At 37.8% G+C, this 26,347-nt stretch overlaps 1 protein-coding gene across 7 annotated transcripts in view; it reads right to left on the reverse strand.

Annotated features, from left to right (window-relative positions):
* The window catches only part of LIN54 (lin-54 DREAM MuvB core complex component), a 63,805-nt gene extending 37,805 nt beyond the window's left edge, over positions 1–26,000 (reverse strand). The window contains exons 1-4 of one of the 7 annotated variants that reach the window (XM_027599836.2): positions 25,829–26,000; positions 12,006–12,721; positions 7,448–7,571; positions 1,137–1,279 (exon numbers count right to left, since the gene is read on the reverse strand). In XM_027599836.2, coding sequence (XP_027455637.1) covers positions 1,137–1,279; positions 7,448–7,571; positions 12,006–12,689 — 951 coding nt within the window. In that variant the 5' untranslated portion in view covers positions 12,690–12,721; positions 25,829–26,000. Of the gene's footprint in view, positions 1–1,136; positions 1,280–7,447; positions 7,572–12,005; positions 12,722–23,490; positions 23,742–25,059; positions 25,234–25,828 lie in introns of those variants that run through there. The other 6 variants (XM_027599835.2, XM_027599837.2, XM_027599840.1 and 3 more) reach the window with 6 other exon arrangements.
* Between the last annotated feature and the right edge of the window lie 347 nt (positions 26,001–26,347).

A 26,347-nucleotide genomic window follows, 5' to 3' on the forward strand; every position in this document is an offset into this window, starting at 1 on the left:
TGACACACAGCAGAGCTCATCAACCCACTTGTGACCATCATGATTCTGTAGGGCAATTTTTAATGTTTAAGTCTAACATCCCTGTTGAAATGAAAAACTTGTCTTATTCATGCTTTTATCCCCAATGCCTATCACTATGCATAGCACATAGTTAGCACTCAAATATCTACTGAATTCATTTCATTTAATAATTAATTTCTATTATTATGCAGTAGAATCCCATTTTAATGAACTATAAGAGACATTATATTTATACATTATATTCAAGTCTCACTAAGACATAAACCACCAGCTATACTTTTTTAAAAATGTAAAACAAATGTTTAATGTTTGTTCTATTTATGAATAATAATAGTAAGTTAAGGGAGAAGGCAGTACAAAGGGTAGTAAGTTTCCAGAATCACAAAGGCAGTATCTTACAGAATAATGATGCTTAGCTTTCCACCTGAATATGTCCTTTAAAACATACCTTTTCAAAATGTTATGCTGGTATAATGACTCGGTATGTTTTAGGAAAGTGAGCGAAGACTACTTACTTGACCTAAGAGTAAAACTATAGCTACCTTAAAATGAAAACAAATTATGAAAAGCTTTTGAATGCTCTGAATGAACTGTACTTAAGTCTAAAAACTGAGAATCTGATTACCAGCATTTGATGGCAATTTCTAGTACCCTGGGTACTCTGTTTCCCAGCAAAAGCTCAGATCTCCATGAAACCCAGGACAGTTTAAGCAGAAAACAGAGTATTTTATCAAAATAACAATAATAAAGTTACATTTAACATTTTATATTCATATAGTCACTACATATGTGACTTCCCAAAGACAGTAATTTTGCACAAATATTAACTGAAGATCTAAACACATCATGTACCTCATTCAAAAGATTTTTGTTGTACCCATCTTCATATGGGCCATGGAAATTATCTTAGCATGCAAAATGATTACTAGGTTACTATGTGTTTAGAGTAAGGCTTTTTTTCTGCCATATATCCTTGATTACTAAATTAATCTAGTATTCGATGAATGCCTACTTGCTTGGGAATATATTAAAACTGAAGTATCTAAAGTGACTAGTAAGAACATAAAGGCATTAACCACAACACTTGGCATTTGTGGCTAATTTTTTTTTTTTACCTTATTTGGCGATTTCAAAGGTGAGATGGCTATTTTATTTGGTGTCTGTGTTGTAGAATTTAAAGTTGATCCAATAACACCACTTTCAGATATTGTTATGGTCTTTGATGGAGTCCCAGGAGTAGACTGTGAAAGAACCCTACCTGCAAATGAGAGGCAGCACATCAGTTTGACTTTTTTCAATAATAATATAAAAATGTATGTGTTGATGATCTACACCCACAAGGACTGTAGTATATATGTTCACTACTTCATATGTATCTACATATGAATTCAAACACTCAAGTGAGTCCCTAATGAACTAAGTTGAAACTAGTCAGAAGGAAACAAAACAATGCTTCTTAGTAATACTTTGTATCTTAATACCGCTTTATGTAAAGTCCATGAAAACACATCTGCTCACATTCTCATCAATCCTGTTAGGCTCTATCTATCATAATCAGAAAATAGGCTCAGGACAACTATGCAACATGCCCTGCATAACGCAGCTCCTGAAAGTCAGGCCTTGAATCCAAGTCTCAAAACTTTTCTCTGTACTATACTACAGCTGTCTTACTCTGAACTTAACCCATTCAGGACACAATTTAAAGCCACGTCTATAAAAGTTATCAGACTAACCTGAACACTGGTTTAATACTACCTGATTTTAGACTGCCAAAAGAAAAGAAAAAAATTCCAACAGGAATGCAGGAATACTGTGTTCCCTTCTGGACAATACCCATCAGGAAAAACACAGAAAAACTGCACGGTGTCTGGATGGCTTAGGAAATTGGGAATCATATCACAATGAGCTGAAATATTAGGAATTTTTATCCTATGCAAGAGAGGCGTACAAAGACATGACAACACATCTCCGAATTCTTGAACGACTGTATGACAGTCGTTCACCAAGTATTCTGGTTCTCTGCCATTCTGGGCACGTGGTAGAACTGCACTTCTGACCGCTCCCCACGCCCTGTGATTTGGTTAGGGCCACCTGACAAGTTCTAGCTGACAAATTCTGAGTAGAGGTGATGTGTGTCGTTCTGGGCCAGAACACTTACTGCCTGTGCAAGACCTCCCCAAGCTCTCTCTCCCTCTGCCACATCTGAGAGGACCGATGATCCCTCTCTCAACCCAGGTCCTTGAGAAACCAGGATCACAGCCCTCTTTCTAATCCACAGTGGACATGCAGATAATCTCATCAAGTGTGAACTAAGAGTACAATCTGTTAAACTTCTGTGACTTAGAGATTGTTTGTTACGGCAGGAAAGCCAAGATTACCCTGACTGATCCAGGCTGTCAAGTGGAAGGATTAGAGCCACTCTCAGCACATCAGATGCACAGCACTAACACACAGAAACACAAGTTTCAGCTCAGCACTAGGAAAGAACTTCTAACAAAAATTTCCAACTGAAATGACCGTTTCCCACAAGTGAGTTTTCAGTCACTGAAGGTGTTCCAAGCAGATGCTGTATAATCAAATGCACTGGCTAAAAAGGGACTTCAAGCACCCAAGAAAGAGAAAAGGTGGATAACTAAATTATCTCTAAAAATCCCCTCTTCAATGCTGTGATTTAATTCATAGATCTATCTAGAGATGAAAGAGAGAGGGAGAGGGGGGAAAGCAAGAGAAAAAGAGAAAAAAGAAAGGACTTTCTCTTTAGACGAAAATAGAGAACTAGCACTAAAGAGCTCCTGGATTGTTTTTTCTGATAACAGTGCCACAGCATACACAGTTTCTTTTTAAAATCAGGTTTATCTCACATTTATGAATTTTAAAAATATTTTAAATACAATTTTTTCAATTTCTTTGTAGTACATGGTTACATTTAATTTCATTGATAACAGTCATTAATGAATTTCAGTTGAGAGCTGTCTTCTTTAACCTGAATTACATCATAACTAAGTAAGTCAATTCTACATAAACTAAATGAATCTACATCAGATATTTTTAGGCCACCCTGAAGTGTTGAACCTGCCTGAAGTAAAATGTTTGCCTGTTCTAGTTTCTAAAACTAATACCTGTGGGATAAACCTGAAACCCCAACAACCATTATGTTAAGAAAATAACCAATAAAGACACAGTTCCGTAAAATGCTCATCATTTATGGTTATTACTATAATTTCTTATTTGTTTGGCATTACACAGATTCAGAAAAAAGTTTCTGAACAAGTTAATACAGAAAATCCTCAATTCCTGAAAATAATTGATCCAGAAAAAGGCCACGTAAAAATGAATTCGTTTAAAACAGGGACAAAAATTTTATTTCAAATAACAAAGAAAACTAAGAGTAAAATTTTCACTTTTGGGGGGCTTCTAAGACAAAATATATATATTTTGGGGGGCTTATATAACAAATTTCCAATTTATAATTAAAACTACACTAACTCTTAGGATGAATTGTTAAGTCTGGGGGAAAGAGGATTCTTCTGAAAATTGTATGTCAGCACAATGACATTCTGTTTGATGGGCATAACATGATCACATTGAAGGTCATCTCTGCCAAAATATTTCAGGATTTCATCAATTTTCCCAAGAATCCTCTATACCTCTTTAAAATTCAAGTTATTCTTTTTTAGGGGCTTGCTTATTTCTCATCCAGATAGCATCTCTCCAGATTATCTAATCTCCAAACCCCTCTTTATCCTTAGCTGTGCAGACAGATTCAAGCAAGTATGCAAGTTATACAATTTCCCCTTGAAGTCAATTTGCAAGGTATTTACACTCTATCATTGGTTGTTCTCCAAGAATCAAGAAACGTACTCCAAAAGATGGGGGCTGGGGGGCAGGCAGGGAGCTCGCCTATCTAAGGGAGGACTAATTCTGTAAGAGATTAATTTATCAGTGAATATTTTCACACTGACGAAGCTTGCTCCACTGTAGCAACCTTGTACTTCAGGAGCTCTGAGAACGAGGACCTCTGTATCTCATTTAACCATCTCCAAAGCCCTCTGAAGTGTCAGCTATCAACATTTTATAGAAATAAGATGAACTGATAATTATTTACCCAAGATCACAGACAAAATCAATAGAAGAGCCATGACTAAAACCCAAGCTTCCCAATAGCTCCACACACCACACCGCTTCCATGACATACACATTCATCCAAAAATACACATTCACTGAGCCACATCTATGTGCCAGAAACTGTGCCAAGTCCGGAAAGATAAACAAGATAAAAGAGCTACATACATACATACACACAATGGAGTATTATTCAGCCTAAAAAAGGAATTCTTACATGCTACCACATAGATGAACTATGAGGACATTATGCTGAATGAAATAAGCCAATTACAAAAGAACATATACTGTACGATTCCACTTATTTGAGATATGCAATCAAACTGACAGAGACAAAAAGTCTCTGTTAGGAGTTTGCGGGGAGGGAGGAATGAGGAGTTATTATTTAATAAGTATAGAGATTCTCTTTTGCAAGATGAGAAAAGTTCTGGAGATAGATGGTGGTGATGGTGGTACAAAAGCGTGAATATACTTAATGCCACCGAACAGTCCACTTGAAAATGATTAAAACGTTATACCACAATTTATGCATGTATATCTTATCACAATTTTTAAAATATAAATTTTTAAAAATTAGAACAAAGCAAAAAAATTACCACTAAGAAAAATTACAAATATAGTAGGGGAGACAGACAAGAAAACCAAGTATTATAATACAGTGTGACTAATGGAAATAGTAAAAACCAGTATGAAATTTAAAGAAGTCTAGTTAAAGTTAGAATTTAGTACATGTAATTAAGTTTTATGGGAGTACATAAGAGACGATCAGGGGAAGAGTATAGCAAAGAAAGGCATTTTAAGTAAAAGGAACAATGCCAAGATCCTAAGTCCTAAGAGAACGTAGTTCATTTGGTAATCTCTTAAAATAAGTTAAATCAGTAAATATGGAACTGATAAGAGGTGAAAATGAAAAAAGGATGTATTCAATCAGAAATGCCTTTAATGTTAAGAAAGCACTTGCATTTGAATTCAAATCTGACAGACTGAAGCGAAGAAATAGATAAATGGATACAGCCAAGAAAATCTTAAGCAAGGGTGTGTCAAGATCAGATTTGCATTTTAGAAAAATCACTTATATATAAACATAAATTTATCTTGACTGTAAGACAGAAAAAGATATCCATCTTCAATGAGAAGACCAAAAGTCATTTAAAAACAATCTAAATGTACTTTGAGAAATCAATAGCTGCAATATAAAGATGATAGAACCTCCCTGTGATAAAGAGAATTCAAGAGGAAAGCTACCTCAGTGTTTTAAAATTTGGCTCATATGAATTTAAAAGGCTATGTAATGAACCAGTTGACAGTAGAAATTCTCTCTCCAACTGAACTTATGCCAACAACTCTAATAAAATTTAACAGGAGTCTATCTATGCCTTTTGGTAGAACCAATAAGTCTGCCTATAATTAAAAGGTGAAGCTATGATTAGTGTGCACACACATTATATAAATGACCCAAACACCCAGCAATGACATCATTACAGTCAAATATAAAAAAGGTGAAATCTTGGCAATGACCAAATATTCATTCAGAGACTTCTGCAGACACCACAATTGTTTAGCATATACTTTTCCCACATAATTAAACAATTTAAGGAACTCTCTCAAACTCAAAACTAGTAAACAAAACAAAACAAAACACTGCACTGGGTCATTCCTCTTGGTTAATCCTCTCCACCAAAACCTCCCGGAGGACTGGTGGGGGTCCCTTTTTCATCAATATATCCAAAACCTTCCTTACTTTCAGCCAACTGAAGCCCACTTCCTGAACCAGCTCCAAATTCAAACCTGTTCCAGTCTTTCTTCTGGGGCCATACCTGCCTCCCATAAGAGCCCTCAAGACAGCCTCCTATAACATCACAAATCTCTGCTGAGGGCCAAAAGAGAAAATTCATTCACCCAACACTACCCTCAAATTACAATCTTTCCATGCCTCCTCTCACTTGCTAAAATGAGAAGCCTCCCTATATACAATTCAAAGCCTCAGGAAAATGACAGATCATTGCCATTGACTTCAGAGTTGTCTATTGTTACACTCTCTGTAAACTGATCAAAAACAGTAGTAGGTGGTTTTAGTATATATCCCCACCTACCCCACCCTCCCCCACGGTTAATGTTTGAAGTACCCTCATCAAAAGAATACACTTTCTAGCAATGGGTAATTAGCATTTGAAAGTCTCTAGTCAAGTCTGCCATCCAGAGGTACCTCCATAAGCCTTGAACACAATGGAAATTAGAAATGAGCCCCTAACTGGTGAAAAGAGTCATGTTAGTATAGCTCTGAATTAAAGACCAGTTACCATGGCTGTGTGTCTCTCTAGAAGTACTGACTGAGCAGCCTGCCAGGCAAAAAGTAAGAAGAGAGCTGGATGTAAGCCATTATAGAAGGAGAAAGGGAAAAGAATAGTATCACTGGTGTTTGCTCAGAAATCATAATTATGGGTCATGGACTCCATGTTGACTAAGGAAGAATCTGAGGACAGGAAGTGGGTGATTATTAATGAGAAAACAGAAGGGTTAATGGACTAGAGATCTCAAAGTCAAAGAACTGCTAGATTGAGAATACAATGCAGATAAACTATGAAGAAAATAAAATACTTGAAGTCAAGATCTGAGGTGTTACAGTTACTGGTGATGACAAATTTTAAAGTATATAATGAAAGAGAATTGGGCCACACTGAGGAACTTGCTGGTAAATATAGCTAAAATTCTGTTGTCACTTAAGTAATTACTATCACTGGACAATTTTCTGTCCATAGAAAACTGTATATAAAGCATATTAACACACTGAAACCAAAAATTCAAACAGAAACCATGAAATACTACACTCTCATGGGTATTAATTTAAACCTATTAAACTTAACTACATGTGCTCTAGAGACAAACTGCCTGGGTTCAAATCCCAGTTCGACCACTTATGAGCTGAGAGCCTCCATTTCCACACTGGCAAAATGGGGCTGTTATTAATACCTACCTCACAGGACTGCCCAAGGACTATTTAAGTCACTATGTAAAGAGCTAAGAATAGTGCGAGGCACATGTTAGCTAGTATTATTGGTGCTTAAGACTTCGCTACCTTCATGGTAAAAAAAAGCTACGAAGACTAAAATAATGGACTAATTTTGAGATAAGATATTTTGCTCAAAGCACACATTTAATAAGTGTCACATTTCTTATTAACTAGTTTGGTTTGTGATAATAACCCTACTTGTTGCACTAAAACATTTCAAGATGGCAGAAAAGCCCTTTTTAAATCTATAAGGAAGGTAAATATAGAGCTTAATAAACTATAAAGAAATATAACCTGCAATGACTGGTGGTGATACTTGAGTTGTCTGTCCTGTAACTGCTTTACTATTAATTGGTTTTGCAAAGATCAGCTTCGTGATTACTGGACCAGAGGTTGGTGTTCGAGGCTTCTTAGCAATCTGAAATATATAAATAACTATGAAGATGATCTGTTTCTGTAAAACACCTTCAAAATTAAACAGAAGATTGATATACAGAAGTACATGTGAAACCAGCTCATTTAACAGAATATATCTAAGTATTCATGTTAAAAACACCTAAAATTCAGCCGTTCAACAAAATACTAATATGATCCCATCCTTAAGCCAATATATAGCAATACCTTTGCATTTTTATTGTAAATCCTTATTTTAGTCTGTAGGATAATATGCATATGATGAAAACCAAATGAGTATTTAGAAATGTTTAATAATAATGCTTATTTAATAATAAACAATACTAAAACACTATGACACAGCAATATTTCCTCAAAATAATAAATGATTCAATAACAGAAGAGTAGAGTCAGTTAAGAAAGCATAATGCAAATGATGAAGCCACCTGTAAATGCAGTTACATTGGCCCCTGGAAGCAAAACATAAATACACAATAAAGACAGGCTTATGATTAGATCTTCAGCTTTAGATACATATATCTAAAAATATATCTATATCTATACATATAGAGCAGGGGGTAGGTATACAAAGAACCCAACAAGTTAATGCCCTAGGATACAAAGAAATAAGTTTGGCAAAACAAAGACTATTCTAAAGGCAAAGGTGCTAGAAATGTTATTTGCTAAAATACTGTTTACTAGGCTATCAATTCTTTGAAGGTAGGGTCTATATTCATCCCTGATCTTAAATTATATCTGTTGACCTGAACTAAAATTCTCCACAAGTCAAGGAGGGTACAGTTATCAATGTTCTAATATGGAAATTATCAAGGTATGCAAAGATTGAGCTTCTTCTAATAGTTAAAAGCAGAAATTTAGCTATGATAGGGAAAACATTAAATATTAATTTTATTTTTTGTCAGATATGAAAATTGAGGTCCTAAAAGTGCTAATATTGGAAATAATGACTTAAAATGAATAAACATGACCAATTTGAATGACAGAAATATACCAGAAGCTGCAATGGATCACAGAACTACATAAATATCAGCTTTGTGCTCAAATTATAAATTAAACTAAATAACACATTACAACCTTACACTTAGAATACATTACTTTCTTACACTCAGAACATGTGACTGACAAAATATAAATGAAATACAAATCGCTTTAAAAAAAAAAAAGGAGATCCATTACTATACTAAAAAAAATACCCAGCTTGCAAAACTGATATACCCAAATAAATGTATGACTATACTTCAAAAAATTGATGCAATTTGGGAGACATAAAGGGAATGAATATATTTCCCAACTGTGTTTACAGGTCTAAAATTCCAAAATGTCAAAATGTATCATCTATTGACTTACTACTAATAATCACAAAAGGAAAAAGTATTGATGTTCTTAGAAACCCATGTCTTGTAATAAATATTCTTTTTTTTTAATATTCTTAACTCTAAAGTAAAGATTAGGAGCTTAGAGTATTTCCCTATTTTTAATTGATTTTCATGATCATATGACTATATGAATACTTACCAATCAGGAAAAAAAATGTAAACAATACAATCAAAAGCATTGATTTTGATCAATTGATTGATTTGATAAATAATACATTAATTATTTAAATGAACAATTTCAATTTGCCCTTGTGGTTATGTTTCTTTAGTGGCACATTGCTAAAAATAATGATTTATAGTTCCTTCAAAGAACCATACTTTTTGCATTATTAAATTCTAAACTACTCTAGAACAAAATCACTTTATCAAGTAAAACAAAGCATAAAGTATTACTTTTAACAAATTTATGTAATCAGCAGATAAAGACAAAAATGAATCAAAAAAGGAATTTTACAAATAAGATAGCCAAATATATGCTCAAATAATACATGCAGGTAATTACTGGCACTGTATTGTATTGGTTCAGGAACTAATAAGGAGTTATGTTGTTCCAGACTGTTAGTTATTAATTACTCTTATATACTATACACAAGAAATATGGGAAAGTGTTTATATATCTGTAATTAAGTGTAACTATACATCTTTGTTACTGCCTCTGGCCTCAACTGTCACCTCTTTCCTTCATTTTTCAAGATGGGTCTCCTTCTTCCACCCTTACCTGCTGTCCATACCCTAACAGTTTCAATACTCTGATTAAACGTAAGACAACGCTGAGGATTGTCTAGGAAAAAAACCAGAGAATCATATACACTGTGTAATACTAAACCAAATACTCTGTTGCCTAAAGAGGAAACATAAATGTGTGGCTTATTTGTTTTTTTCTGTGCTTTAGAGCTTTGTAGGTTACTTTGGAGTTTGAAAGATTTAAGGTGCCTAAAAACTGGACAAGTGGAATGATATTCTAAATGGGGTTTCTTTTATTTTTGTTAGTTTTTTTTTTAAATAAAAGTTCTTTTGGGGGTGGTGCCTGGGTAGCTCAGTCGGTTAAGTGTCTGCCTTCAGCTCAGGTCATAATCCCAGGGTCCTGGGATAGAGCCCCGTGTCAGGCTCTCTGCTCAGCAGGGAGTCTGCTTCTCCCTCTCCCCACTTGTGCTTTTTCTCTCTCTCTCTCAAATAAATAAATGATAGTCCTTTTTTCATAAATAGTCAGGTTTTATAAAAGTAACAATAATAAAAGAAGTTCTAAGAATTAGATCCCAGTCTTCGCTTTCATTGTCAGTAGTTAGGGGATTATAGTAGAAAACTTGTGGATACAAGTAAACTAGTCATTAAATAGCATGTATACATTGCTCTAGTAAATGAAAAAAAATGACATTCTGGTTTTCATTATTAATTTATTGTGAACGTGGTTATGATTCCCAAAGCCAGATAAACTATGGTAAACTAATAAAAACAAGTTTCAAAACTGATTTAAAAAACAAGCTGAGGACAAGATGCTTGATGGGGACAGTTTATCTCATTCAAGAGATTCTCACCAAAAGTAGTAAAAGGAAGTCAGAGATAAGTGAGAGATGATAATAAACAAGAAAGAGGGGCGCCTGGGTGGCTCCACTGGTTAAGCATCTGCCTTTGGCTCAGGTCATGATCCCAGGGTCCTGGGATGGAGCCCCATGTTGGGCTCCCTGCTCAGTGGGGAGTTTGCTTCTCCCTCTCCCCCTCCCCTTGCTCGTGCCCTCTCTCTCTCAAATAAATAACGTCTTTAAAAAAAATCAAGAAAGGAAAGAGCGCTGAATATTTAATAGTGGCAGGAGGGATATGGGCAAATTATAAGGTTTGAGAAATCAAACAAAGTGCTTAAATAAAAAGCCCATGAGGGACACCTGGTTGGGCCCAGTTGGAAAAGTGTGCAACTCTTGAGCTCGAGGTTGTGAGTTCAAGCCCCACGTTGGGTGTAGAGATCACTTAAAAACAAAAGCTTAAAAAAAAAAAAAGCCCATGAAAAATAAATTTCTAATTATTCTGCCAACATAATAACCAAAACATCATTATTTCTAACATCAGCTAAGCACAGGTAGTTCCCCACATCTTCCTATTTCCTTATGTACCTGCACCAGTTCTCTAAGTCATGCCTGCTCCTTTTTTTCTGAGAGGTGAAACTTTCAAGCAGGGAATGTATTTGTGTTTCCTGATCTTAAGAGGATCATTTTATTTTAAGAGCAGTGATGACCTAAAAAGGCCTATGTGAACATGAAAAACTGGGAACCATTTAATATATGTTCTATTAACCTTCTATCTTAGGATCCTATTCATACTAATAGGCACCATTCTGAAGGATCCTCAAAGTTTTGAGAACTACATTAAGTACTATCTTTTACTATGTATTTCATCATGATCAAATAGCCATCTTCCAGCTAAAGTCAAAAACTCAGAGAAGTAACCAATCCAAAGTTCCACAGGTGGTAGGGTATCATAGAAGTGACTCAAATCCAGTTGGTCCAATTCTAAAGCCAATATGTTACCTTCCATCACGTGACACTGCCTTTTCCACACTGCAAACATGAGTGATCGCAGTGGACAGGAAACTGCAAAGAGGTGGCACACGCGGGCTAGTATGTACTATTGCTGGCTCCAAGGATTTCTCAGAGCAGCAAGTTTTCCTAGACTTTGGCCATCTGTTAACTGAAAAAAATTATGTCTGAATGATTTTTTGACAGCCCAGCAGCAAGTCTGGTATCTTTATACCAGCAGAGCATACTTGCAATCAAACTACTACTAAGAATAAAGCATTTAAAAATGAGTAAAGAGCTATAAATACACTAAGTTGAAATTTAACAAAAATTAAGTTTGCTCTAAGTTCTCTAGCAAACATTTTCAAAGCATTAGACATATCAAATTTTACGAAAAAGAAACCACAAATTTAGTAATTTAGTAATTACTAAAAGCAACATTCAAAAGAATTCAGTAACAACTATGCATTTAATCACCCTACAAACACAACTATGAATCAATTTAATTTTTAACATGCATTTCAATTAATAAGCCCCCTTTTTTTTTTTTTTTACCTGTACTGTTTTTAACTGTTGGGTCTGTAACACAGAGGGCTGAGTTGTAGTATTAATCAGTTGACTTCCTGGGGTCAATGCTGAGACACCAATGACAGGTTTCACCTCTGGCCTCCCTCCAATGGTAACTACTTTAATTTGCTGCGGTGGCAATTTAGCATCTCCTGACTGGGCCTGAGTTGTAACTTTCTGAGCCTGGGGTAGTTGGCTATGGGGTAGTGCTAAAACAATTGGTGAACCAGACTTGCCCAAAGTTGTTAAAATTAACTTCTGTCCATCTGGTTTAAGGGTCTGATTGCCAAGTTTAAGATCTGATGTCTGTGATACTTTGTTTAAAATAATCTGATTGGCTGATATAGTCACAGGAGTCTGAGCACCAAGTTTTTGAAGGCCACTTGGAAAAGCTGGTTTCACTGTGGTATTAGAATCTGCTTTAGTAATTGTGGTATTCACTGCAACTTGGTTAGTGTGGTTACTGTACACTGTGATTGGTTCCGTGGAAATGGGCGTGGCTGTAGAGTCACCAGTAGAATTTATGTTGACAATTTCTTCCAGTTCTGTCTCCATAGGAATTGGGGATGAAACAATAACAGCCTCAATACTATCATCATCCACTAAAGTTATACCAGTGTCCATTATCTCCTCTGGAAGCAAACTATTCACCTCAGCTGGCACCACCTCCATGATCGTTCTCCTGCTAGAAAGTTGATCAGGCACTGCAATAAAAGTTGAAAATGAATAAATTACTAGTTTTCAAAACAGATTTAAGAATAAAATTATTCAAAAAAGTGCAAGTGACAAAATAATCATGTTGCTGATGTATAACTGAATGAAGGATATTCCTGATATCTATTTGGCCTAAACCACTTCAACATACTCTCAACCTTCAAGAATCTGAAATATAAGTCATTTGGGACACAAAACTAGAAGCAAATATTCTCATTCGCCATGTCTCAATCCAAAAGTATACTGCATTCAAGCAACAATAAGTCACATAATTACATGAAACTCCTTTCCAATGCCCACTCATAAAACTCTTCAGTCTTTGACATGTCTGATCATCTTATTTCTTGCCAGTTATTTTTTTTTCCTATTGTAGACTTGAAAACTGCCGATTCATATAAAGAAAGATTTAAATGTAAACAAATATTGGAAAATATCTTCAAATCTCCAGGGAGCTAGGTCCTAAGATGAGGGTAGTTTGCCATCTATAAAAATCCATTAAATATTCAAATTAATGTTAAAGGAGTTCTAGAGTAATCCACCTCAACAAGTACAGATTAAATGACTTATTTGGCTCAAGTTTGATCAATTAGCTTCAGACCAAAAAAAACCCTTTATTTGGAAAGAAGATTCTCAAATCCTCCATAGCCACTTAAAATGTCAAAAAGGGAACCAGTCCCATTACAAAAAAAGTGGTGATAATAATAATAAAGCAGATTATGAACAAGTGAGAACTGTGATGATTTTAGTCAAAGGTTATGCAGAACTTCTAATGAAGGAGTCAGTACCATTATCTTCACATATTAAAGAGAGTGCATCATGTTCATGACTGACTAAATAATAATGTTATTTGCCCATACAACATTAAAGATCCATAGAAACTTAATCAGCAATTCCTTTTCTTCCCTTTTTTTAAAATACAAAACAAAAATACCCATTCTGAGATTAAGAATAACAGACATGAGCACCAAATTACTATTATCACTGACAAATACTAATAGTGCCAAAATTAATCATTATTGAATGCTTGCTATATACCAATGATGGCATAATTAATCCTCACAATTCTGAGATAGTATCATTACCACTCCCACATTACAGATGAAGAAACTTAGCTTAAAAAAACCTGCCAAGGTCACATAACTAGTAAATGATAGAGCCCAGACTCAAAATCAGGGTATGTTTTATAATACCAAAGTTCACAATTTTAATCACAAAATTACACTGCCTTAAATTTTTACCACTGGTATTTTTAAATGAAGAAAAAACAAGTCTACTCCTTTACAGTCAATCCCCTACCCTAAAAATCCCACCCCACACAACCACTGAGCTGCTCTATCACTATAGTTTTGACTTTTTGCCCATTCTACAACTTCACATAAATGGAATCATATATTATGTACTCAGGACATAAAGGAATCATATAAATGAGCTTTTTCACTGAGCATGTTGAGATTTATCTTTATTCCTTCACTTACTAGGAGTTCTGTTCCTTTTTATTGCTGAGTAATATTCCATCATACAAATCTACCATGATTTGTTTATCCATTCACCTGTGAGTGGATATTTGGAAATTGTTTCCAGTTTGGGACTCTCATAAACTGCTATGAACATTCAAGTTTCAAGCTTGTTATGGATACATATTTTCATATTTTTTGAATAAATACCAAGAAGTGGACTTGCTGGGTCATAAGGTAAATTTATTTTTAACTTTCCATGAAATTGCTGAACTATTTCCCAACATTGTATACACCCACAAGCAATGTGCAAGAGTTCCACCCACACCACATCCTCGATAACAATTGGTACTGTCAGCCATTCTAATGGGTGTGAAGTGGTATCTCATTGTGGTTTTCACTTGCAATGCCCAAATGACTAACAATGCTGAGCATTTTTTCATATATGCAGTGTATTTGTGTATCTTCTTTTGAAAAGTGTCTGTTAAAATCTTTTCCCTTTTTAAAAAAATACTGGCTTTTTTGTCTTCTTACTGAGTTGGATAAGTTCTTTTTATACACTATAAAATCACCAGTCACAATAACTTGAAGCTCAAAGGAATTACTAGCGTTTTAAGACCCCAAAGTACTAGCACTTCTCTACATACAGGTCTTTCTGATCAGGAGAATCCCCTCTGACATTTATGGGAATTTAAAGTAGGCATGTAAAAACAACACCAATTATACCTTCAGCAATGGAAACAGTACACAACAACAAAGGGCCCAACCCACAATTGTCACATTAGCTTCCTTTCCCTACTGCAAACCTTGTCCAAGCCCCATCAGTCGCATCTAGCACACTCCATCCCCCACAGAACTGGCAGGGTGCCAGTGTCCAACACAACCACAGAAGTCTGACTCCTTGCTCTCCCTGAAGTTCCCCCAGCATATTTGGACATGTGGCTATGGCCTTTGGTTCCCCCTTAAGGAAAAGGAGATCTTTGCCCAATCTGTATTCATCTTTCTCCTTAAAGCACCTGAAGTCAAGGTGTAGGAGGAGGGAGAAGTCAGGTCCCAGAAGGAGATTAATGGTCTGGCAGTGCATTTACTTTCAGTTTCAAGTACTCACAGTTACAACTCAACTAAACTAACTTCTAATACATCCAAATTCTATATCCTCTGACGCCATTTCTGGTGTCCTATTTCTGACACCATTATCATTATCTCAGCTTTGGGGACTCCTTAACTCAGCAGCTACAGCCACAGTGCCTTTCAGATGGGGCTATGAAGTTGAATGTACAACAACCAAAGCACCATTTGGGCTCTCAGTTCAGCCCCTAAATATCCATTAAGAGGTAGAACACTGGAAGACTTATTCCCCCTGCCACCCTTGCCCACCACTTGAGTGACAGCATTCACTACCAGATGCCAGAGTCTTTTCATATCCCCTAACCTAACCCACACGGCTGTCATCTTCCTTTTTCAGAAAGTTATGTCTCTGTCAGGACTCCATTTCCATGGCCCAAACTGCCAAGAACTGTGAGGGATCTGAGATTTTAGACCCTCTTTGTAAGCTAACAAAGTATCCTGTTACCATTTCACAGATACTGGCAGACCACACTGGAGTCCTAGGTAGAAACGCAGATGACTTCTTACAGCACAGCAAGGAACATGACCATCATGTGTCTATGAGTTCTTCCCGCTGCCTGCAAGTCCCACAGGGTAGACATGGAGAGGCCCAGGTAGATGCTGTGTAGGCAGGGGATTTGTATCACAACTCATAACCCTGAGCTCAGAGAACCTGGTTCATTTATAATGGGCTGAAGCACACCTGCCCTTTTGTCCACAGGAAGATATTATCTTTATTATACTGCACAACAAGCAAATCTGCCCTTGGCTGCAGCAGGAATCACCATATCTATCATTCAAGGCTGTATGCTATACAAACATCCTAGAAATGATTATTTAAAAAGACAGTCACTGCCTCTCTTGCAAAGACCAATGGAAAACTTATCTCCCAACCTGTGTCTCTCTACTTATCTCAGCAATGTTTTATAATTCAAGTATACAGGTCTTGCACATAAATTTATCCCTAAGAGTTTCATGCTTTTTGATTCATTGCAAATGGTCTTTTTTTTCTATTGTCCAATTGTTTGCTGCTAGTATATACAAATACCACTGGGTTTTTTTCATATTGTCTGTGTAGCCTACAACGTAGGTAAATTCACTTATTAATTTTAGTAGCTTTTTGATGTAAGTTCCTTAGGATTTTCTACAAACACAATCCACGTTGTCTGAATATAACATCTATGTTTCTTCTTTTCCAATCAGCGTGTCTTTTATTTCTTTTCCTTGCCTTACTACACTGTCTGGGACCTCCAGCAAAATGTTGAATAAAAGTGGTAAGAGCAGACATCTTTGCCTTGGTCCCAATCTTACTTGTTAGCTGTGGGTTTTTCATAAATTCCCTTTACCAGGTTGAGGAAGCTTACTTATATTCTAGTTTGCAAAGTTGGGTGGGATTTTTTCCCCCCAATCATAAATGGGTATTTCTAGCATATGCTTTTTCTGTAGCTATTGAGATAATCACACGGCTTTTCTCTTTTAGCCTTTGAATTATATTGATTTTTTATTATTAAGCCAATTTTGCATTCCTGAAATAAGCCCTACTCAGTCATGATGTATTATACTTCGTATAAATTCCTGAATTATATTTCCTAATATTTTGTTAAGCATTTTTGTCTATACTCATGAAAGATACTGGTGTATAGTGGCTGTCTGGGGATAATGTTAGCCTAATAAAATGTGTTGGGGCATGTTGCCTCCTCTTCAGGAAAAGTCAGCATAGAATTGTTACTCTTTCTTCCTGAAATGTTTGTCAGAACTCACCAATGAAGCCATCTAGACATAAAGATTTCTTGTTTTTAACTATAAATTCAATTTCCTTAACAGATGTAGAGTTGTTCCAGTTATTCAGCAACCTTTGATATTTGACAGTTTGTGTCCTCCACGGACTATGTCTATTTCCTCTAAGTTGCCAAATTTATTAGCATTAAATTATACATAATATTATTTTATATTAATGTCTGTAGAAATGTCAACTCTTCATTCCTCATTTTGGTAATTTGTTTTCTCCTTTTTTTCATCAGTCTGCCTGGAGATTTATCAATTTTATTGATCTTTTCAAAGAACCACTATGGCGTCACTGATTTTCTCAATTCTTTCTCCATTTTTTGTTTAATTGACTCTTATCTTTATCTCCTTCCTTCTGCTTGCTTTAGGTTTAATTTGTTCTTCCAGAAGCTTAAGATGGAAGCACAGATCAGGGTTCAGTAAACTATAGTCCACAGACCGTATCAGGCCTATAGTCTGTTTATTGCTCTCCAGCTAAGAATGGTTTTTACATTTTAAATAGCTGAGGGGGAAAAAAAGTATATACATAAACATATACCAGATTTACATGGCCTCCAAAGCCAAAAGTATGTCTAAAACCCTCAGTTTAGATCATTGATTTTAAACCTTTCTTCTTTCCTAAAATAAATATTTAACATTAAAAATTTGCCCCAAACCTCTAGCTGCATTCTACTAATGTCATTTTATTTTCAATTTATTACCATTCATTGCAAATGTTTTCTAATATTCCTTGTGATTTTGTCTTTGACACACAGAAAAATAAAGAAGTGTGCTATCTGGGCATTTTCTACCTTATTATCGATTTCTTTTTTTTTTTTTTTTTTATTTGACAGAGAGACAGCGAGAGAAGGAACACAAGGAGAGGGAGAGGGAGAAGCAGGCCTCCCGTGGAGCAGGGAGCCTGATGCGGGGATCGACCCCAGGACGCCAGGATCATGACTTGAGCCGAAGGCAGACACCCAACAACTGAGCCACCCAGGCGCCCCTTATTATCGATTTCTAATTTACTCCTATTATTGCCAAAGAATGTAATATTCTACAACATTTCTATCATTTGAAATTTGAGACTTGTTTCATGGCTTAGTATATGGTCTATCTCAGTGAACACTGCATGTGCACCTGGAAAGAACGTGTATTCTACAGTTGCTGAGGGAGTATTCTACAAATGTCAATTACATCAAGTTGGTTGATAGTGTAGTTCATATGTTCTATATTGTTACCTTTTCTTCTATCAATTACTGAGAAAGGCTGTTAAAAATCCCTAAGTATGATTGTGGATTTGTCTATCTCTCTCCGTCTGTGCATTTTTTTGCTTCATATATTTTGAACCTTGCTATTCAGAATAACATGTCTTTTTATTTGTCCTGTTAAAAAAGACTAGGAATTACATGACTAGAGTCTCCCTTGAATTAGGAGTAAAGTTCAAACTTCTAAGAAGAAAAGATCTGATCGGTTTGGCCAGTCTCTATGTAGTGTCAGATTGTGCAGAATTCTGGAGCCAGCACACCTCAAAGCCACCGAGCAGACTATGATAACTGCTTTACGATTAGACATCTGTATCTGTTTCAATCAGGGTCACATGCAAGGCATGGTGGCCTGTGCTAAAAGAAACTTTCAAAAGGAGCTGTGGGGATGGCAGGAAAGGGTTTGGCCATGCAGCTACATGAATCATCACTCTAATTTTATCCCTTAGGAATGGAAGATATGTACTAGCACATGCAACCTCATCATCACTGTGTTGAGGACCACTCTAAGAAAAGAGAGGATTTTCACAAGCCACTAGGGACTGAGGAGCTTTACTTCACCTCATCTTTACAGGGGTTACCTGGCAAGGTATGGTAGGAAAGAAGACAGAACATACAATGTATTCTGCCTGCCTCCAATATTTTTTGCTCATAAAACAAAGTTCTAAAGGCAAAGTATGATTCTGGAAATAAATACACTGAGTTTTTCCTCCTCACATTTGAACATGGTGGAATGGTTTAAATCTACTGAGTGTTAAAGATTCACTGATTTCAGAAAATCTAATGATTTCTATATTTGTCTCAACTGTATTACATTTTAAGATCTACCTAAAATACCACCCCCACACTCATCTCCACTGCCCTAAGCATTCTATCACATTACCCTGGTATTTCCATCATAGCATCTATCACAATCAGAAAGTCTGATTCTTCCTGCCCTACCCCTACTTCTTTAGAATACAAACTCCACAGGGACTGGGACTTGTCTGTCTTCATCACTAGATCCCCTATCTCCAGTGCCTAGAACTGAGCTGCCAAATAATAACCTTTCAACACAAACTTGAAGAAGGAATAATTAATCATGGGGAAGGGGATATCATCTAAAATTCTAGCATTATTTACCAATCCAAGCATTATTTACCAAGATAACTTTGGTTTGTCTATTGGAGTAAGACAGGTTTATATAATGCTGAGACTTCACAACACTTCAAATAAAATAAACTCACAAGGCACAAACTGAGAAACTCCTTTTCAAATAAGTTTTTAAATACTCAAAATTAGCTTTTAACCAATACTCTCTGCAATTACATTCCATCTTAAATTGAAACAGTTCTCTTAATTTTTAACTAGTTTATAATTTTTAGCAGTCATTTAATTAACAAATATTTATTACTTCCCAACTTTGTGAAGGGCATTATGGGTAATTAACCGAAGACCTTGCCCTAACAAAGCTTAGAAATCAATAGAAGAATGGCGTGATCACAGTTATACTTTGGGAGGATTAACTTCATCTCAGTGTTTTTTTGGACTGGAGGCAGAGAGACAAGTTAGAAGGCTATTAGAGTAATTAGTTCAAGACAGAGATAAATGGAGGGTCTGACTTAGGACAGTGATTAAAATAAATAAATACAAAATAAAAAATAATGTAAGATAGAAATGGCAAATGCTCTATGCTTTTAAATCTCTTAAGAGTTCCACATGGAATATTATCAGTGCTAAAACACTGTTACTTTCTTAATTACAGGTGAAGGACAACCAGGATGAACAACTGTTCAAGTGTTTCATTCTTGCATATGACATTATGAAGTGGTGACCTATCACCATATTACAGATGAGTAATTTGTTAGATTAGACAAAAATATCTGAGTGTTTAAGAACTATACTTTTGTACCTAGAGCTTACCACCAGACTAACTGGTTAACTACACCATTTGGATTTTAGCTCTGATTTCTAAAATCAAAGGTTGACAACTCAAAAACTTAGTATATAACTACATTTCTCAAACTAAACTGGGAGCAGTGGACTATAAGCCATGAGTCCTGAGGAAGATTCGAAAAATTTGTATTTTCATTTTGATAATATGTTTTAAACAGTGTATTCTGGATCATCTGAATAACTACCTCATATCCATAATCAATGGTACTAGAACTAGGGTGGGCTAAAAAAAAAAAAAAAAAAGGCACAGAAGGGTCTTATAAGGTAAATGATATATTTGTGCCAAGTGAAAGCCAAAGCATCTGTGATTTAAGGAGGAAAGCTTTGCAGCATTCAAATGCACAAAAGTGGTGTAGGAAATGGATTATCACAGGATGTATAGTATATAGAAAACTGCACACCTTGCCAAGGCAGGCAATAGTATATTTACTATGCAAAGAATTTATTTCAGCAAAACAACATCATCCATTACCCTAAATTTAATTTGTTTTACTGGCTTTATAGTTTTGTTTATATTTAATTTATAAATCTACTTGTGTTTTATCCTTACATAAAAGCAATAAACATAAGGAATTTATATTTATATACACCTAAAAATTAAATATTTTAATAAAACTATTTAGGCCAATATAAGGACCCACAATATTTTTTTTTCTGTTTAAAGGGGGGACTATATATATTATTCATGCTTAAGACTAACATGGTGGACAAAACACAGGGATTCAAATCAAAAAGATCCATTTCCAAATCTTGGCTCTTCTAGTTGTTTAACACATAACCCTAAACAGTAATCTCACTAAGCCTCCGTTTACTTGCAGGGTTACTATGAAAATAGTTTTATGTGGTATACTCGAACTCAAATGAAAATTCTTTTCCTCTTTCTCCAACTAAATTAGCTTTTTATGGCCTTCGATATTCTGTCAAATGACAGGGCTTAAGATCTCATCATCTTTGATGTCTCTCCATAGAACTACTGATCTGGCATACACCAGGCAGATTACACCTGCACAATGTCTCCTTCCCACTGCAACCAAGAATTTCCAAATCTTCAGAGTTTGAAACCTGGTATGGTACTTTTACCTCTGTTTCCTCCAACCTACAACACAGTCTCTGTAAAAACCACAGAATTTAACTCCCTTGAGTGCATCTCTGAGGCTGTCACTCTCCTGTTTTAAATAATCTTCTATAACTCTCAGGGCCTTCTGCATTAAAGCTCTACCCAATCCATCCTTCCAATTTTACCTCCCAACAATTCCTAAACTGAAAATTTCCTGAGGCAATGATACTGAGATATGCCCTATCCCTAGCACAGTATGTGACACATAAGAAATACCCAATAGCAACACTTGTTATAAATACTGAAAATCCATAATGCTCCTCTTCCCCAAAAAAGACACTAGATTTTCTCTGGTGGCATAAGTCCTCCTTCATTTCTTTCTAATACGCTTCTAATTATTAATAGACAATTGTGTTTTTTTTTAAGGTTTTATTTATTTATTCATGAGAGACAGAGAGGCAGAGGCAGATGCAAGACCCAATCCCAGGACCGTCAGATCATGACCCGAGCCGAAGGCAGACGCCCAACCAACTGAGCCACTCAGGTGCCCTAATAGACAATTGTTTTAACCATAACAATCTGAAAACTGGCCTTTAAAGACAATCACAAAGAATCACAAAAAAAGACAATAGTCCTCTGTGGTTAAAAGAAAAAGCCAATGGAAAAAGCATTTTACTCTCCCTCTTTATTTTAATTACTTTTTAAATTCTGAGTTTTACTACTAACTTAGAAGCTAGTTAACATGTACCAAATAATGGCAACAGAAAAGCTGTAAGAAAAAACAAAACCAAATCCCTACTGGATAATACAAGAACATCAGACACATATTTAACAAAATACTCATTAACTAAAGTTTCTGAATACCTCTGCAGTTACTTCCCCTAAAATTTTTTTGGTCCCTTATTCTTCTAATGAGTGAAAGCCAAATGCCTAAGTTATTTATATACACACATATACCAAAAATATTTCTCCTCTGAATAAAATACATAATGTACGATATTGTATGTCATTCTATGACATCATCTCTTTGTAGGAAACATGGGTAAAGGAAATGACTGCTAATCATAAACATTACCAGTGGGCATTTCTTAAATATTCACCTCTCTGTTCAGGCTAATATACTCACTGTCACTGACCCAACCTTCCACTACAAAAGCTGGAAAAAACCAGAGGGCCCCAAATTAATGTATAAAAATTTGACTCACATGTAACTTTTCAGTAACACTACTGGAGTGTGCAAGCAGACAGACCTCCTGAGGGATCTGTAGCACAATCTAAAACATACATGGATCTTTAGGTAACCAAACAAAATTAAACTATGGCCATAAACTATGGTCATAAAGTCAATCAATCCAATGCGCCAGCTCTTTAAACAAAGAGCTAACAAGTCCAGCATTCAGAACAAAACAGAGGTCTCAATTCACCTCTATCAACTTAGTGTCCTCACATCAAGTGGGAGCATCAGGCCATCACAACTTCCTTAACAATGAACGTAAAACTTGTGAGCCAAAAGAGAGCTCCCACAGCTGTATTTCACTTGGATTATAAAGCTTACATACTGCAAAATATTCTGTAACTTTAGTCTCCAAATGCATGAAATGGATTGGGGAGGGGGGGGAATAACATGGATATAAAATATGACTGACAGTATCTCAACTGTTATTTGCCAAATGGCAGGGGCAAACGGGTCACTCTATAGATGACAGAGCCATAAAAGAAAAAGAAAATATTTTTAATTGTTACAAAACTGGTCCATATGCTCAAAAAATGTGAGCATCCATACCCTAACAAGTTATAGACTATGATCTAAGACATAGAGCTTAAATGCAGAAAAAAATGCCTATGCTCTGCCTCTCTAAAGAAACATACAACCCTATAAACTGAACATCATCAAACCAACACCCACTACAGTGGATGTTTTTAAATATTAAGTCAGGAAATCATGATAAGTGCTAGCGGTTCCTCTAGGCCTCAGCAGCAGCCTTAGGTATAAGAGCAAACTCGAGCCCTCTTAACACTCATAGAATAATGTTGATGTCATTACAAGGCTACTGATTCTTTGCACTCTGGACTAGTCATTCCTTGATCCACAACGCAATTCCTCCCATCCCCATCACCCCCCTAAATAAAAGAGATCTCAGTGCAGAGAAGCCCTCGGATACCCCCTTCTCCTCTACCTCCAGCGGCTGCCGCTTTCTCCTCCCTCCGGCTCCGAGGTGGGGGCTCCAGAAGGTCCCGGGCAATTCCGAGCCCGGGCGGTGCTTGTTTTGCCTGTGCACGGTAGCTCCGGCCAGCCGCTTCCTTTCCCAGTTTGCCCGCACTGGAGCGCTACAGGGAACCGGGGGGCCGGGGAGGGAGTCCGGGTGGAGACGCCGCCGCTGCCGCCGCCTCTGGTATGTCAGGGGCCGGGATTGTATTTCGAAAGATCCGCCATTTTCACCTCGTCATCACCATCACAGCTCAGCAGCTTCCCCGACAGCCCGAGCCCGGGCCGCCGCCGCCGCCGCCGCCGCCAGTAACCTCCCCCTTCCTCCTCCTCCCCTCCTCGGCCCTCCCCTCCGGAGAGGCGCACACCCACATATCCGGGGAAACCTCCCGCCCGCCCCGCCAACCTTCAAATGCACAGGGAGATACAAACGCACACACAGCCCACGCCGAGACCTTTCACCCCACAGCGAAAAATGGTGCTTCTGCGGGCCCGGCAGCTACGTGAAAGGAAGTCCCTCTACCTGCCGAGTCCCAAGTCCGGCATATTTTTATTTTGAAGAGCAAAAAAATATTTTGAAGAGCAAAAGCCACACGGAAAGCGGCATAAGGACAAAGAACCCAAACTCTTTCATTTTCAGAAAAGCAACTTGAGACGGATGATGGAATGCGTTTTATTTACTCTGCTCATTTCAGATACTAAAAACATGATAAAGACCTTTAATGTCATTCACCAACTCTGACGTTTTCCTCTACTGTCGGCACTACTTTGACAGAACGGCCCATTTCCATATGCATGTCTGATCTCTGACACATTTGTAAATTACAGGCACTGATCCTCATGCTGATGATGTGGTCAAAACTAGATGTGGTATAGTTTTAAAAATAAAGTTCTGAACTATTTTCCCTCTCCACTTGATTTCATCTGATCATTTCTGTCCGTGAACACTGTGACTTCCAATTTGTCATTGGTTTAACATGTCAAAGCCCAACAAGGTTTAAAATGTATTGATCCTACTCATGAACAATTTCTAAAGTACAGAAAATATACCTCTAAACTAAAATTATTTGCCAAATGTTTTTAAGATCTGTCACCAAATGAAAAAAAAATCTACCACAGATATATTTAATACAGACAAAATAAATAGCTTGCTTTAGAACAAGACCTGTTACCCATCTTTCCCACCAGCTACTCTCATTATGCGGTTTAATAACTAAAAAAGAACATAAGCATTTCTTTAATCATCTAAGAAATAACACAAAACCACAAGCTGCAAGGCTTGCGACAAGACCAGAATTAAAAAACAAAAACAAAAAATCAAATTGGTTATCTTTGTTAATTTCAGAAAGCTTTGGTAGTCGCGCATTCAAAAAGCTGAATTCTAAACCCACCACTGAACTACAATATAAACTCTTAAAGACCTACCTGCAATGATCAAATTGAATTTCAAGGTTGAGAACAGGGCCACTCTACTGTCTGTTTTAAAAGTTAGTCTAAGAAGAGTGAGGTGGAAGTTGAAAAGGCCATTTCATTTCCTTACCTTTCTTGAATGACAACTCCATATAAAAGCCAGTAGATTCAGGCTTTAAACAAGTGCTATCTACCACCCAGCCCAATCGCTCTTTATCTATGTAGCCTGCTCGAGCCTGAGAGTCTCAAGTCTTCCCAGTTTCTTCATGTTTAAACTTTATTTTTCCTCCGCCAGCCCCATCCATCCGCACTCTGCTTGGTGTTTACCGTTGCTTGGCCAAGCTAAGTCCCGGCCCGCTCCCTTTCCCCGTGCACCTCGGGGACATTATGACATTTAGATGGTGGGCTTCGCGAGGAAAACGGACATACACGAAGAGATCATACAAAGGGGCATAGGAAGAACGGGGCGGCGGGCAGCAAGGAAAGGAGGGGCTGGTACAAAATGACACAGCAGCAAAACCGGTTCCCAGAAACCCAGGGCGGGCACAGTCGGCTTCTCCGGCCACGCAAGGTGCGTGTCAACAGCCGCCGGAACCCTTCCTCCCGACTGCCGGGAAGGGCGGGCGGCCGGCCCAGCGCCGGCCCTACCGGGTGACAGCCGCCCTCCCGGGTGCCGGCTGGAAGAGGCCAAGCGGGGAGGATCCTCCCGCCCCTTGCGGCCGAGGAGGGCGCGGCGGCCCCCAGCCCGCAGGTTCCCGCTCTCCGCCACGATCCACCAGCCCGGGCTCTCAGAGGGGGCGGTCCGGCGCCCTCCGCCCGCTCCACCACCCGCAGCGGGGGCCGGTGTCCCCTTCCCGCCCTCCCGCCCAGATGTCCCCACCCCCGGGGCTGACACTCACCAAAGCCGGCGGCGCCGCCGCCTGCTCCTCGCGCCGCGCTCCCTAGGCTCCCAGCAGCAGCGGCGGCGGCGGCGCCTCCGAGACACAGACCCGGGTTTGTTCAAAATCACGCGCCCAGCGCCATTCCACCGCCGCATCCCATAATACGCTGGGCCCTCCCCGCCAGCGCGCCCCTGTCCGCCCGCCCCTCTCCTCCACCGGCCCCGCCTTCCCGGCTGGCTTCCTTCGCCCCGCCCCTTCCGCGGCGCCTTGCCCCTCCCCTTGGCAACCCGAGCCTCGCGTCATTCCGCAGGGCGCGGGAGTACGCTCCAGCCCCACGTGACTCTTAGGGAGCGCTCCGTCAAAGCTTTCACAGGGAAAGTTCCATACGGCCGAAGGTGGGAGGGGGTAAGCCGGGTTGCGCCTGCTGTTGAGAGTGCCTCCTATTCTAGCTTTCCTTGTTAGGAAGTTAGTGCTGAAGGTGCGACTTCCAGCAAACTGCCATTGTTTGATGTGCTTGGGTAAATCAATATTCACAAA

Source organism: Zalophus californianus, chromosome 2, assembly GCF_009762305.2.
Source record: "Zalophus californianus isolate mZalCal1 chromosome 2, mZalCal1.pri.v2, whole genome shotgun sequence".
In the NCBI taxonomy this organism is placed as follows: Eukaryota; Metazoa; Chordata; class Mammalia; order Carnivora; family Otariidae; genus Zalophus; species Zalophus californianus.